The sequence below is a fragment of the Amphibalanus amphitrite genome, unplaced genomic scaffold (genome assembly GCF_019059575.1).
Source record: "Amphibalanus amphitrite isolate SeventyFive unplaced genomic scaffold, NRLGWU_Aamphi_draft 000027F_arrow, whole genome shotgun sequence".
NCBI lineage: Eukaryota > Metazoa > Arthropoda > Thecostraca > Balanomorpha > Balanidae > Amphibalanus > Amphibalanus amphitrite.
In genome coordinates, this window is record NW_024881523.1 from 445561 (window position 1) to 459184 (window position 13624).

The 13624-nt window shown below is 51.0% G+C and overlaps 2 protein-coding genes across 8 annotated transcripts in view; both read left to right on the plus strand.

The window, feature by feature from the left end:
* LOC122364123 (microtubule-associated serine/threonine-protein kinase 3-like) overlaps window positions 1–4705 on the plus strand; it is a 118326-nt gene extending 113621 nt beyond the window's left edge. For all 7 annotated transcript variants that reach the window (XM_043334229.1, XM_043334252.1, XM_043334243.1 and 4 more), the window contains 4 exons: window positions 383–825; window positions 1102–1316; window positions 1660–1989; window positions 2660–4705. In XM_043334229.1, the coding sequence (XP_043190164.1) occupies window positions 383–825; window positions 1102–1316; window positions 1660–1989; window positions 2660–3766 (2095 nt within the window). In that variant the 3' untranslated portion in view covers window positions 3767–4705. The remainder of the gene's footprint in view (window positions 1–382; window positions 826–1101; window positions 1317–1659; window positions 1990–2659) is intronic.
* Window positions 4706–6119: 1414 nt separating this feature from the next.
* LOC122364780 (glycine receptor subunit alphaZ1-like) lies at window positions 6120–10173 on the plus strand. Its single transcript, XM_043335512.1, has 2 exons — window positions 6120–6199; window positions 8815–10173. The coding sequence occupies exons 1-2, from the start codon at window positions 6120–6122 to the stop codon at window positions 10100–10102; spliced, it is 1368 nt and encodes a 455-aa protein (XP_043191447.1). The 3' UTR covers window positions 10103–10173.
* The last annotated feature ends 3451 nt before the right edge of the window (window positions 10174–13624 follow it).

Consider the following 13624-nt stretch of genomic DNA (forward strand, 5'->3'; position numbering starts at 1 on the left):
CGCGCGGTACCAGAGGCGGCGCTCACAACAAACTGAGCTACCGACGCTCGGAGTCGATGGTTTACCGTGGTAGTTAATGTGCATGCATGCGCTTATTTTATTGTTGCTATTTTTCTCTAGATTGATGTCTAGATGAGCATGATTAATTTCGTAAAATGTGACTTTGTTTTTAGTCTTTCAATGTTTATCAGAAAGATCGAATTAATTGATATTTGATTGTAATAAGAAGTGAAAATTATGCTCACTCTTACGTCTTGTGAAGTTGTGAGTGAGAGCAATGACATCAAAATAATTATATCCTACAAGGTACTACAAAGCGTTCCTTGCTTTGCTCTGAAGCTCTACTCGAGCCCTGGCTGACTGTATACCCGGTGTCTGGCAGGTCAACGGGTACCGACCACGTCCGCGAGCTCTCGCCCGTCGAGGAGTCTGAGAAGTCACCGCCGCGTAACTCTCCCACGGTGGAGTGCGGTACCGCGGAACGTGCTGCGCGGTCGGGGCCTGGCGCCAAGACCACCGCTGCTGCTCCCGCTACAACCACTACCACTCCCGCTACTGCGGCTCCTGCTCCTACAACCACCAGCTCGGCCCCCGCCGCCATCGGTACCCTCGCCGGCCCCGCGGCGGCCGCTGGCGGAGAGCGACCAGCACCCACCGGCGGCAGTCTGCGTCCCCCGACCGCCGCCACGCCGCCGCCGCCCATCATACGTACCCCGGGCGGCGCACCGCCGCTGCCGGCTGGCGCGCGGCCCAAGGCCTCGTCACCAATGCACCGGGTCATTAAGTCGGCGTCGGCGTCCGGTCTCAACCTCATGATACCGCCTGGTGGGTTCTGGTTGATGATGTGGTCTCTATTCTGAATTTTAATTAGCCAGCAAAGATGATCGGGTCTAAGTTCAAGTATTTCTGACGCTAAATAATTTAATGACCTAAGTAGAATGTGCCATATACTTTCCTCCAGTTGCTGATCGGTTAGTGCCTCCTTTTTATTTCCGTTTTACTGCGCTCATTCTGCGCAGCTGATTACATAATTAGTGCGGTAAACTGTTCACCTGGACCCCGTTCCCTTGTAATTGACGCTCCTCGCCTTCCGTCCTGCAGAGGACGCCTGCCCGCAGCCGGTCCAGTCCCCGGGCGGCTCGTCCACGGCCAGCTCGCGGGACGCCTCCCCGTGCCGGGAGCTCTCGCCGCTGCTCAACAACCTGAAGCCGCCCGTGATCCTGCGGCGCGGCGCGCGTGGCTTCGGTTTCACCATCCGCGCGATCCGTGTGTACCTGGGAGACTCGGACTACTACACGGTCCACCACCTTGTCATGGTGAGTGGGTAGTTTGAAGGGGATGGCGCTGTGGATGGGGAAGATGTATAGTATGGGCTGGTTTTGAGGTATTACTGATATGTGCTCTGGAGGAGTCGATTTGGTTGTATCTGCCGGTTTGATCCTGTCCTTTTCTGACCGTGTCTTTGTATGATCAATTATTAAAATGAAAGGACGGACCTAGAAAAGCAGTTTCCGTCTTTCAGTGTTCCGTGAAACTTTTGATCGGCATGCCATTGGTGCATGTGTGTCCTATCTAATTGTGTCTACTTCCCCCTTTGTGCTTTGTTATCCCTGTCTGTCCAGTGACCCATTCTGACCGTGTATCTCCTCCGCTCTACAGACGGTGGACTCTGGTAGTCCGGCGTTCGACGCCGGCCTCCGTCCGGGCGACCTCATCACGCACATCAACGACGAGCCGGTGCAGGGCCTGTTCCACACGCAGGTGCTGCAGCTGCTGCTGTCCGGTGGTGACCGGGTCACTCTGCGCGCCACACCGCTGGACCAGACCTCCATCTCCAGCGGCGGCCGAAAGCGCGCGCCCGGAGCCGCCAAACTGGCGCGCCGCGCCGGCAATCGCCGCAAACGCAAGGAGAGCAGCGTCGACAAACGACGAAAGGCGTCTCTACTGCGGAAACTGAGCAGCAAGCGCGCCAGTGCTGAGATTCATCAGGTGAGGATTTCTGTTCCGCTATGTGCTGCCTTTAATTAAACACGGTCCGATGATGGGAGGTCGGTCTGGAGTCTCGTCTAGACAGCCGAGACCGGTCCCGTTATAGACCTATCGACGGTCTGACGTTGTCGCTTGCCATTCGTGCTGATTGGGCTGTGGTATGGAACCTCTGTAATGACCATAGCGACCTGTGATTGTGCTGATCATTAAGCGGGTCTTAATTGTTCTGCGCGATTGCATTGCAGTTCAACGGAACGCGCTCACGTATTCGATGAGCACCAACTAACTAGCAGCTTCCGTTCTAGTCGATATTTCCAATCGCGATGTTTGTCGATATAGCTGCCGGTTGCAATGTTTTCTGTAATGAGACGGTAGGCTGGGGCAGCTGTCTGGCCTGTGAATGATTTAACCCCTTTGACCCCTCTCTGATGCTCCTCTGACTCCACTACCGCCCCTCTGATGCCCTTCTATGTCCGCTTCGACGTCTCTCCTACGCCCCTCTGACATCCATTTGACGCCTTTGATCTTCCTTTGTTTTCACCCAACGCTCTGACGCCCACTGATCACTCTTAGGCGTACCTCTGACGCCCCTCTGATGTCCATCCGATGCTCATGATCCTCTTACGCTCTCTGCGGCCCCTTCTGACACCAATTTCTCCTTCGTCGGCAGATGGCCAGCAACTCGCCGATGCAGCTGACTCCGAGCCGCAGCTTCTCCTCTCTGAGCCGCTCCGTGTCCTGTGAACCGGGCGCCGCGGCTCGGCCGGCTCACCGGCTCAGTCACAGCGACTCATCCAACTCATCGTCTCCCTCGTCCTCTGTGCCGAATTCGCCGGCGGCGGCAGCAGCGGCGGCCGCGGCCGGTCAGTTCCAGCCGCGGCCCTCCTCCCTGCACGGCCTCAAGCACAAGCTGCACGCGGCCACCAAGTCTGCGCACGCCGCCAGTCGACGTAAGTCGGTGGGCCACATCCCGCTGAGCCCGCTGGCGCGCACACCGTCTCCCAGTCCGCTGCCGGTGTCGCCAACCCGGTCACCCAGTCCGCTGGCGTTCCCCGTGGCGCATACGTCCTCGGCACCGGCCTGTTCGGTGCAGTCGTACAGCCCGGGGGCCGCCAGTCTGGCGCCGACTGCCGCAGCCAAGGCGTACATGCGGCCCAAGTCTGCCGAGCCGGGCAGCCCTCTGTTGCGGCGCGCGCTGTCGCCGGACCGGCTGCATCGAGCCGACGGCCGGCCGGCCATCTCTCCTCTGGTTTCGTCGCCGCCGCCGCGGGTGACGGTGACGGCACAGTCGCCGCCGCCGACCGACGGAGCGCTCACCTCGTCTGACGGAGGGGCCAGTCCGGACCTGTCCCGGCGGCCGCGCGCTCAGCCCCACTGCCGCCACCACCGGCGACCGGGGCCGCGGCGGCCGGACACTCCGCCCGCGGGAACCCCGCCACCGGCCGCGCCACCGGGACGGTCGCCGGCGCGGGCCGAGCAGACGGTGTACGTCTCCACGGTGACCCACCGACCGGCCGAGGCTGGTGACGGGGCCGGGGAGAAGCCTCCTTCGTCCTCCGAGCGACCGTCGAGCAGAGAACGCAGCAGGCGCCGCGAGGGCAGTCTGCGCCGGCGGGCGGCGCGCGTGGAACCAGAGGATAAGGTGACGGCGGCAGGGACGGCCTCGCCCACCCGACCGCCGCCCTCTCCTGCCGAGAGCAGGCGCTCGGCGCAGGAGAAACGAACTGCCTACAGGAATACCAGCGCCACAACGAAAGACGATGATGTGCGGCCCTAGGCGGCCTTTAGTGATCACATGTGATATCTTAGTGCTGACTGTCCCGGCGCGTGTGCCACTCAGTGTATTTATTGGCGCTCGCTTGGTGACTCGGCTTCTATTCTGTCCGCGCTGGCTCGTCGTCTCGTAGTGTGTATGTGTGTGTGTGTGTGTGTGTTGCGCAGAGCACCACTCGTCCGTCGGTGTTTCTAGGTTGGACTGGCGGGCGGGCCAGGCTGGCTAACGCCCTTTTGTCTCTAACTGCTGTGGGGTCTGGGGCTCGGCTGGCACGGTCTCGTATCTCATCTCTGGCCCTTGGGCGTTTGTGTGTGTGTGTGTGGGCGGCTGGCCTCCTGAGGGATCTGGGTGTCGGCCGGGGCCCCTGTGATGGGCTGGGGCCCTTCGTTGGGCAGGGGCCCTCTGAGGGGTCTGTGTGGCCATCGGGGGTCCTCTGAGGCGTCTCTTGGCCGGCCGGGGCCCGGCATTGTGCCGTCCGTTCGCCGCGCCGCCCCGGGCCCGTCGAATGTTCACTCTTCCTTTTCATCGATTCCATCTGAATGTGTGTCTCAACTCATCGTGTATCTCCGGCGGTTAGTCGCTGGGAGTAATTTGGGGGGCTGGCTGCTGGTCGGATGTCTCCGCTGTCTATTAGCGACACCCGCCGGTCGCGGGCGCAGCCGAACGATAATAAAGGGGAGGGGCAAGCCTTGTTTGCGAATATTGGCAGTGATGCAGAGGATCCATTTGTCGCCATTGGCTCTGGATGACCTGAAGTTCGAATTGTGACCGCCGGCCGTCCCCGCTGGATGGGAAGGATTGGGCGCCGCCGAGTGAACAGCTCTGGTGTGATATCGCCGGGCTGCGGTCGGCGGCAGCTGGTAACGTTTGAGGGACGACCGGCGCGGCTGCTGCACCCACTCATGACCAAAGCACAATATATGTATTCGTCGATACATCCGAGAATGTGTTTCTTTTGGCTCGGGAGTGGAAAACTGATGGGGAGAACGTCTTTCATCTGCGTTGCATTAGTAATCGATCTATGTGGTATAGAATAATTGTGCCAGCAGGTATTGGCAGGAAGGATATTTCACTACAGATTGCATCACACCCGTCACACTGAGCTCGCATATTTTGACGACGGCTTCCCTTCTTAGGGGTAATGACGTGCTTGCTTGAAGATGCATAATCACAATTTATTAGTTCAATCATGTTTGTGCATATTGTCCACATGGTAGTGCATATTTTATGTTGCACTGCAACGATGAGTTTGTTGCCAGTCGGTCACTTGCACAAGACGGCTTATCCAAATTTCAAAACGCTTACCTCAATGTATTAGTGATGAACCAAAGAGGAACAGGCATTTTCTGAGTCATCGCCGGACCAATCGGCACTCATCATAGTTCATACAACCGCAGGATGGAGGGCACACGTGATCGCCTACGCCGTTTCAACCCTACCTGAGCTAGAGCTTCAATAGTTTGCCTCAAATTTAACTGTATCGAGTCAACCTGTGACCTCGGAGGTCAGGTCAATATCTTTTAAATCACTTAGCAAAAATGGTATATCTAGTGTATTTTGACGCTATCGCGTTTTTCTTGCCCAACTGCGTTGAGGAGTGAGAGGTCAGCCTTGGTGTTGACCTCAGGTCATTGTCGGTAAAGCCGTTCAGGTCAGTTGGCCGGAAGTTGGTCAGAAGGTGCCGCATTGCACGTCATTCGATTCTGCGGCTCATTCTGAGTTAATCAAATGGTAGCTTTCCCGAGTCGCGAGTTTAATTTGATCGGGACTTCTTGATGAAAAAAGTCCGTGGCCTCAAATGACCTTAATTAACTGACCTTAGTTTCGTAACGTCACGGAAGGTCACGCAAAACCTTAAAAAATGATTAACCCAACAAGGCTCGAAACTAGTATATGAGCATTTAACCATATGCCTAATAACGAGTTTATATTGATTTTAGTAGAGTTCTTATTAGTTATTACGTACCGTTTTGTGGACGGTTACCATGGTTTCCGATGAATTGCAAAGTCATAAAGGTAACGACCTTTAATTACATGGGTTAGGAGTAATAAAATATGCGTGGGTCGTTGCATACTTGATTACAAATGGAAGTGGCCTAAAATACCTAGCTATCAATATTCACTAAACACTCTGTGTTTAGTTGACTATCAACTACCGCCGGTATTTTATTGTTGGTCGTTAAATACCGTGTGAGGGCTCAGCTGCCGGTTGGGGGAGCCCCCGGGAGTGACCGGAGGATGTGAAATGGTGGGCTGTTTCCGTATGTTCGATCGACTGCTGACCCGATGACCAGTGGTTAGTGATCGGTGATCGGCGCTGACCGTGTCCGAGCTCGATCCGAGCTCAGTCGGCGCCATGGCGGCCGTCCAGCTGGCCGCGTGCCTGCTCGTCGTGTTGGGAGTGCGGCCCGTCCTCACAAAATACTCCAGCCGCCTGTGAGTTGAGAGTTCCACTAACCGAGTTATTGTGGGCCCCAGTGCTCCCATGGCCTCACCGTGACCGGTCATAGTGGACCTCATCATCACATCAGGCCGGGTCATTCTGGCTCCCGTAGCCCTACCAGCTGTCACCTTCACTACCGGGGCACAAAGTTTTCCCCTATTTCACCACGACCGGTCATAGTGTTTTCACGACCGCTCATAATTCCCCATCCCATCAGAGCGGATCACTGCCTGCTGGCTCCCGACGCCGCTCAACCATTCCCATTGCGGGAAGACTGGGTCTGTTCGCTCACCTTATCACTAGACCGAAAAATTGACTACCATCGCCAATTGTTACCAGATTATAGAATATGTTCTACAGTCGTCTTGAACCTCGACCTAAGCTCAGGCCATAAAATATAAATGTCGGAACTATCATAATACGTTCACCATCTTTTTAATAACCACTTTACCCATTTTATTCCCCCAATATCCCAATACCCCGACTTTAAGTTTCCAAGCAGCTGTTACTGTAGCCGGTGAAGCATTGTAAACCGTTTTCTTTTTCCCGGAGTAAGGATTATCAATGTGACCTATTTGTTTTATAGGCCCTATTATAGGACCTGTTTAATTTATTATTTGACTATTGCCAACTTATTTTAGTTCATATCACAGACATCTGCTATCTGTAGGATCGATTTGATCAAATGAAAACTACATTTTTAGATAAGGCAATATAAGTGTCCCGGACATTGTCCCCTACAAGTACCCGAAACTTCCATTTCATATCGACGTATGAAAGTTACATAGGATATGGATTTCAATAAAAACATCCTCAATTTTTATTTACGTAACCGTCACGTTTTATGGGTGACGTAAAACGAATGCTCATTAATAAGTGACAAGTGCATTTGCCTAGCCTACCCTGTCAATCTATTAGCTAGAAACCGGCTATCCCCGCGCAATGCATCTGTAGTGAAACTCGACTGCGCGGAAGGATTATGAGCGTCCAAATTCCTCGCGACCTGTCGTGAATCGTTACGTCTGATTCGCGCGGTAGCAGGCCACGCCAGAGTGGACTCCTCACTCCACTCAGCTGAGAGGCGCCGCCAGTGCTCTCGGATAAGCCGATTGAGCCAGTTTGCAGCGGCCCCAGTTTCACTTTCGCCGCTCCCAGCCGCTGGGAGGTGGCGGAGGGGCGGCCGGAGACCGGCGCAGGGGCCGGACGGGCCGGTCTAATCCGGTCCTGCCGGTGTACCGAGTACCGAGCAGACGCAGCTTGTCAAGCGCGTCGGCAATCTGGTTCGACTTTCGCTGCCGGCCGGCCCGACAAATAGGCGGGTACACGCTTACACGCGCGTGCTTTTTGCTCCTGCGCGGTCCTGAGATGTGACGGTGCGATAAAGTATGTAATTCCCACACGATTGGGACATCTTGCTGGAGGACGATCGGAGAGATTCTCTAGTTGCAGCGTTTGACCAGTGTCATCCTCTCTATGAGTCATCGACAGTCCATCGGATCTCATTGATTTCACCAGTGGACTTTTGTTTTGAATTAGCGATAAAAACGTTACTGATATCAATGTTTGCAACGTTTCTGCTTTCCTGGCGCGCAGTCAGATGGATGAGCTCTTGGGAAGACTTTAGGGCCGATTTTACGTGAATATTTTGACAGATTTTAGCCCCAGGCCACCATCTTCAGACCACGAGATCACGTGCAGTTGCCACACTTCAAGAAAAAGCAAATATTGAAATGTGTTCTCCCTAACTACACCGGCTTGACAGCTTTCCTTGCACTTTCCCTCACGATTTCAGTGATTAACAATGAAGATAGAGTGTACAAAATGCTCGATATTTTGTATCAGAGACCTTGGGCCAGGTCAACTTTGTGAACTACCATGCATTATGTGATGAGAAGACCGTTTGCGATGATGGGCTGCTATTTCGCTTTATTTACTTATTTCATCTAGCAGTAATATTTTCCTCCCTATTACGTTTATTTACGTTTACGTTTATTTATGTTTGGAGTTCAATTTCATTTGGATCTTTAACACAACACTTATTTGAGCTTATGCGTTTAGTTCGACATATAGTTCACGCATCAGACTGACTCAGAAATGCATACATTTGAGGTCGTGTGACACCATCATAGATCACTAACAACTGCAGACAATGCATGTACCATGCCATGGTGCATATGAATCCTTTCTTGTTTCATCAGGACAAATGAACTGATTTGTAACATATCTCTAAAGACGGTTACTGACCTTGACCGAAAGCGTCAGATCAATTTCGTAGCAAAATATAAGATCAATTTCGTAGCAAAATACAAATAAGTTTGTTTTTAATCGGCTAACCTTTCGGCGTTAGGACTTCTGACCTGAAACTACATAATTAATGATAAACGGTCATGGGGAAAAACGGACTCGCGTTTTTTTGTAAGGTACAAATACAATAACAATAACAAATGCAATACAAAGCAGAAAACTGATTAGTAATGAAGTTCCTCTGTTTGTGCGCACATCAACTTTATTTACAAAATCAAAGGCCATGCATTCCTAATAGCATGAAGATCATATAATAGCATGAAGCGCATGGCCCAAACAGCAGTAAGTTATGCTTATGTTTCAGTTTGACTGCCGAGGAGAACCTGAACGCCAGCGCGTGCGTCGTCCAGCCGCAGTACCGGGTCATCCCGTCCGACTACGATGCCTCGATGCCGCCGTTCCCGTGGCACCAGCCGCTCTCCGTCTACATCAGCCTCTGGGTGGCCTCCATCACGGACATCAACGAGATGGAACAGGAGTTCACGGTCGACATCTACTTCCGCATGTGGTGGTCCGACCACCGGATCCGCTTCCCGGTCTGCGAGCGGCGCTCGTTCGTGCTGCTCGACCAGGCGCAGCTCGACCAGCTCTGGATGCCCGACCTGTACTTCACCCTGGCGAAGACCTCGAGTCGACACTACGTACTGCTGCGTAATGGTGGTCTACGCTTGTCCCGAGAGAACACCCAGGTCTTCTACAGCGAGAGACTCACCGTCACCAACTTCTGCGCGTTCGACTTTCGGTTCTTCCCGATGGACCGACAGCGCTGCCCGATGCCCATCGAGCCCTACATCTACCATGGGGCCTTCGTCAACCTGACGTTCGGCGACCCGGGGATCTACTTCAACAACTTCAAGTTCAAGATCCCGCAGTACACGCTGAGCGGAGTCGAGCCAGAGTCTTGCAACTATGAGTACCACTTCCATGGTGAGCCGCTCAACCAGACCTGTGTCCAGGGCATCTTCGTGCTGGACCGCCAGTTCAGCTACTACTTCGTGCAGATGTACCTGCCGTCGATCCTGATCGTGCTCGTCTCCTTCCTTAGCTTCTGGATCCCGGTGGAGAACGTGCCTGGTCGGGTGGCTCTCGGGGTGACTTCCCTGCTCACGCTGGCCACTCAGTTCACCACCATGCAGCGCTCGCTGCCTCCCGTCTCCTACATGAAAGCCATGGATGTCTGGATGTTCCTCTGCATCGTGGTCGTGTTCCTCGCCATGGTGGAGTTCACGCTCGCCTACAACTTCCGCATCCTGGTGCCGGAGGGTGTCGAGCCAGCCGAGAAGGACGGCGACGACCGTCGGGGGAGCTCGCCGCTCAGTCCCTTACCCCCGGTGGTGGAGCCGGGACTGGCGCCGGTCGCTGTTCTCGGTGTCGAACACAACCCCTACGGAAAACGACAGCCCAAGATCATCGTGGTACGGCCGACCAATGGAAGGATGGCTTGGCTCAGCAACGCCATTGTACTGCTGGTTAAAAAGCTGAAGGATAAGGAGGGTAGCCTGGTGGATAACGTGTCTAAGATACTATTCCCAGTGGTATTTGCCATTTTTAATGTCTTATACTGGACCTACTACTTGAATAGAAGGCATTAATGCAGCCATTCTGGTTATTCATTTATTTTTGAAGTTTATGACAAATGTTTGTAAGAGGGCAGTGAAGCTTTATCGTCCACTCGTATACTAAGGAAACGGTTTTCAGACACTCTTTTCAAAATATACTGTCCTGAAGTGAAAACAATTGGAAACTTTGGTATATATCTGCATTCTGCAGGGATACTTTGTCTTAAAAAAAAACTAGCCATTTAAAAGCAGATACCTACAATTTTTGACAAATTGTGTTCAGCATCTAACCACTCCTAGTACACTAAGGTGAAGACGGCCTTTCCCAGAGACACACGGAAGCGGCTACGGGTCTTGGTGTTCGCACCAGGTTGACAGGAGGTGGGCTTGGCAGTACAGTTTCTCCCGGTACACTACCCAACGCTTTACGGCATCTGTCTAATGAGTGACGGAGCCAGGTAGGAGCCATCCCGCAACCTGACTTTTCTCTGCTGGCAGAAATTGTCTGGTTACTGATACCAATGTGAACACATAACACCGAATAAATGTGCACACAGCACACGCTATACCTACCCATCTGGTTTTGGTGGAATAGGTAATGTTGCTGATGTATTGAAGCTCCAGCTGTCTTTCGGTGACCTTGAAGTGATTGGTACGGAGCGCAGTGTGCGTAAATGTATATGAACGGTCAGTTGAGGATTTGTATGGCGCCAAGCGGTTGCTTAGATTTGTCATGTGCTTTCACTTTTGAACATCAGCTGCAAAGTTTGTACGTGAGTCTGGTGTGTCAATATGCATGCATACGTATGTAGGTACATGGGTACAGCTCAAATGAGTGGAGATTTTATTCAGTGAGCTGGCGCCGGAATAGTGTTACCAACCAGACAGTTTTATGCGCGCTGTCACTGACAAGGCCACACCATCAATTCAGAGAAATGCCTATGTAATGTGGAATACCGATTGCTAAGTTTGTACTTTGAAGAAGCTAGTTTTGGCGTGCGCTGATGGCTTATGATGTAATGTTGCTCCCGACTCCCCAGCACACATAATGATCGATAAATGAGACGACGCTTACCGTATGCACGCAGATATGGGGTTACGATCTACGGAAAAGCCGGTTACTCGCACCCAGAAACTCCCGGTGAGTTACTATAATGCGCCATTCAACTGTTCCCCAATACGCATCGCTGATGGACGCATGGGCGTACTGCATGTATAGTTCACTTGGCAGCCAAGCCAACCATCGATGGGTCGAAGATCTGTATGTTGTTATGTGTGTAATGTTGGCTGTTGCTGTGGATTTTAGTTAGAAATCACAATAAATATTTATTATAACTGAGCATTATGGCAGGTCTGAAACATGGAGCTTGATTTATCAACTGCGAACATGCGCCATTATCGTGCGCAAATGTGTCAATATTTTTGTAGTGAAGTGACGTCAGTCCATGATAATCATTTCTGCATACTCTTAAAAACACTGTCATGATTCGATGGGTACTTACAAGAATATCTACATATGACGTAGCCTCTGTCAACTGGTCGTCGCATCGTGACGACGAGCGACGCGCTCTGAAGCCCTGCGCTGCGTAGCGAACATTGATCAGCAAATAAACACGTCTTTGGGTGTTCGATATGAACTCAAAGGTCAGGGTATCGATAGGACAGTTTTTATTGTGCCAACCTATGATTGACACCGCTTTAAGGATGGAGTTCATGCCATTTTCAGAAGACAATCCTAGCTATAGATCCGCAGTGTTTAGCCTCAATTTCCTCAGCAGCGTCGTCGTTGACCAGCTGCCAATTAATTAAAACACTAATTAAATATCGTGAGATGCCAAATGTTAACCCGCGCGGGGCTGGGGGGGTAAATTTTACCCCCCCCCCCTCGCGAATTTTTGCGATATCTCAGAAACGGCGGCGCGCAGCGCCGCCAAACTTTCAGTACCTTTTTTTACATCAATTTGACACGTTCCCTGAAAATTTGAGCGAAATCCGTCGGAAAATTTTTGAGAAATTGACGTTTTAGTGACGTCATGTTCGCCATTTTCGCCTCAAAAACGGCAAAAGTTCAAACGCCGCTAACATCTTCATTTTTAAAGGAATCAAGACGTAACAAAAAAGGTTATACGTAATTTTACTTTGTCTATCAAATGGCTATCTCGGTTTTTTGAAAATTTTGGATTTTGGCCTAAATTTTTTCAAAAAACTGATTTTTTTGGGAAAATCATTATAAAATCCAAAATTTTGAGTCTATCGAAAAAAACCGGAATATATGTCAGAGAAATGGTCTATGTGCACCTACATACCAAATTTTAGAAGAATCGGTTCAAAAATGTGGGAGTTATTCAAAATTTTATGACGTCACGACACACAAATTTTTTGAAAAATGACTTTTTTGGAAGTTCTAGACCTCGTACGGAAACAAAAAATAGCACCATTCGATTCGCCGTGAAAAACTGCATCAGATAGACACCTTTTAAAGCCTTAACAACCAACTTCAAAATTTGACCTCACTTGACCTGACCTTGACCTGACCTCGACCTGAAATTCATCCAGAGGTGGTCCATATCACTTATTGAGGGTGCCTATTGAATTCTATGAGTAAAATGACCCATAAAACATGTGTCGCACATGCCCTTTTCTATATTTTGTTTTTTGGTGACCTGACCTGACCTGACCTGACCTTGACCTTGACCTCTGAATGATATTGTATGCAACGAATATTGTCTTGGTAGCCTAAGAACACGTTTTGGGCGATCAGTCTCAGTCCATGACTCCATTCTTCGGCAACTATGGTGCAAGGCCGATACTGTAGAAACTTGCAATTTGTACCCTTGACCTGACCTTGACCTTGACCTCAAACTTTAAATCAAGTACATGTTTTTAGTAGTTCGTGATGAGAGCTTTCGATTGGCGTTTTAATTTTCCAAATCGGACCATTAGTTCGGGAGATAACAGGGGGGGGGGGGTAAAATTTACCCCCCCCCCCCAGCCCCGCGCGTTCGGCTGGAGACCCCAGCCCCGCGCGGGTTAATATCGGACGCCATTTAATTGCGTCCCAGAAAAGCTATTTCTGGCACCTAAAAGCTGACTCGCCCCAAAATTGGTCCTCAGCACCTGTTTGGTGGATACCAGCACCAATCATGGAAAATGACCTTAATTAGCTGTTTCTGGCACCTATTCATCGGTACGCCTTACTCTTTTTTCTGAATCTGGCACCTAAATGCTGAGCGTAGCACCAATCTAGTAGAAAAATGAACTACTGGCTGGTAGAATCATGTTGTTCTGGTATAATGACCCCTGGAGTCTAGCCTAAAGGCTGCCAGTGCAGCTACACTCTAAGACAGCCCCGTAGTGATCTCAGCATTGTATATGACGTTTAAGTAAGCAAATAATATTGATTTGTTTGAAAAAACAATGTCATTCAAATATTTTAAAGTATTTATTTGTAATGCTTAAAGGGAAACATTTTTGTGAGTAATTGTCTCGATTTTGACCATTAAAACGGGTATTGTATTTTTTGACGTCATCAAATAGCTCCAGAAAAGAAATGTG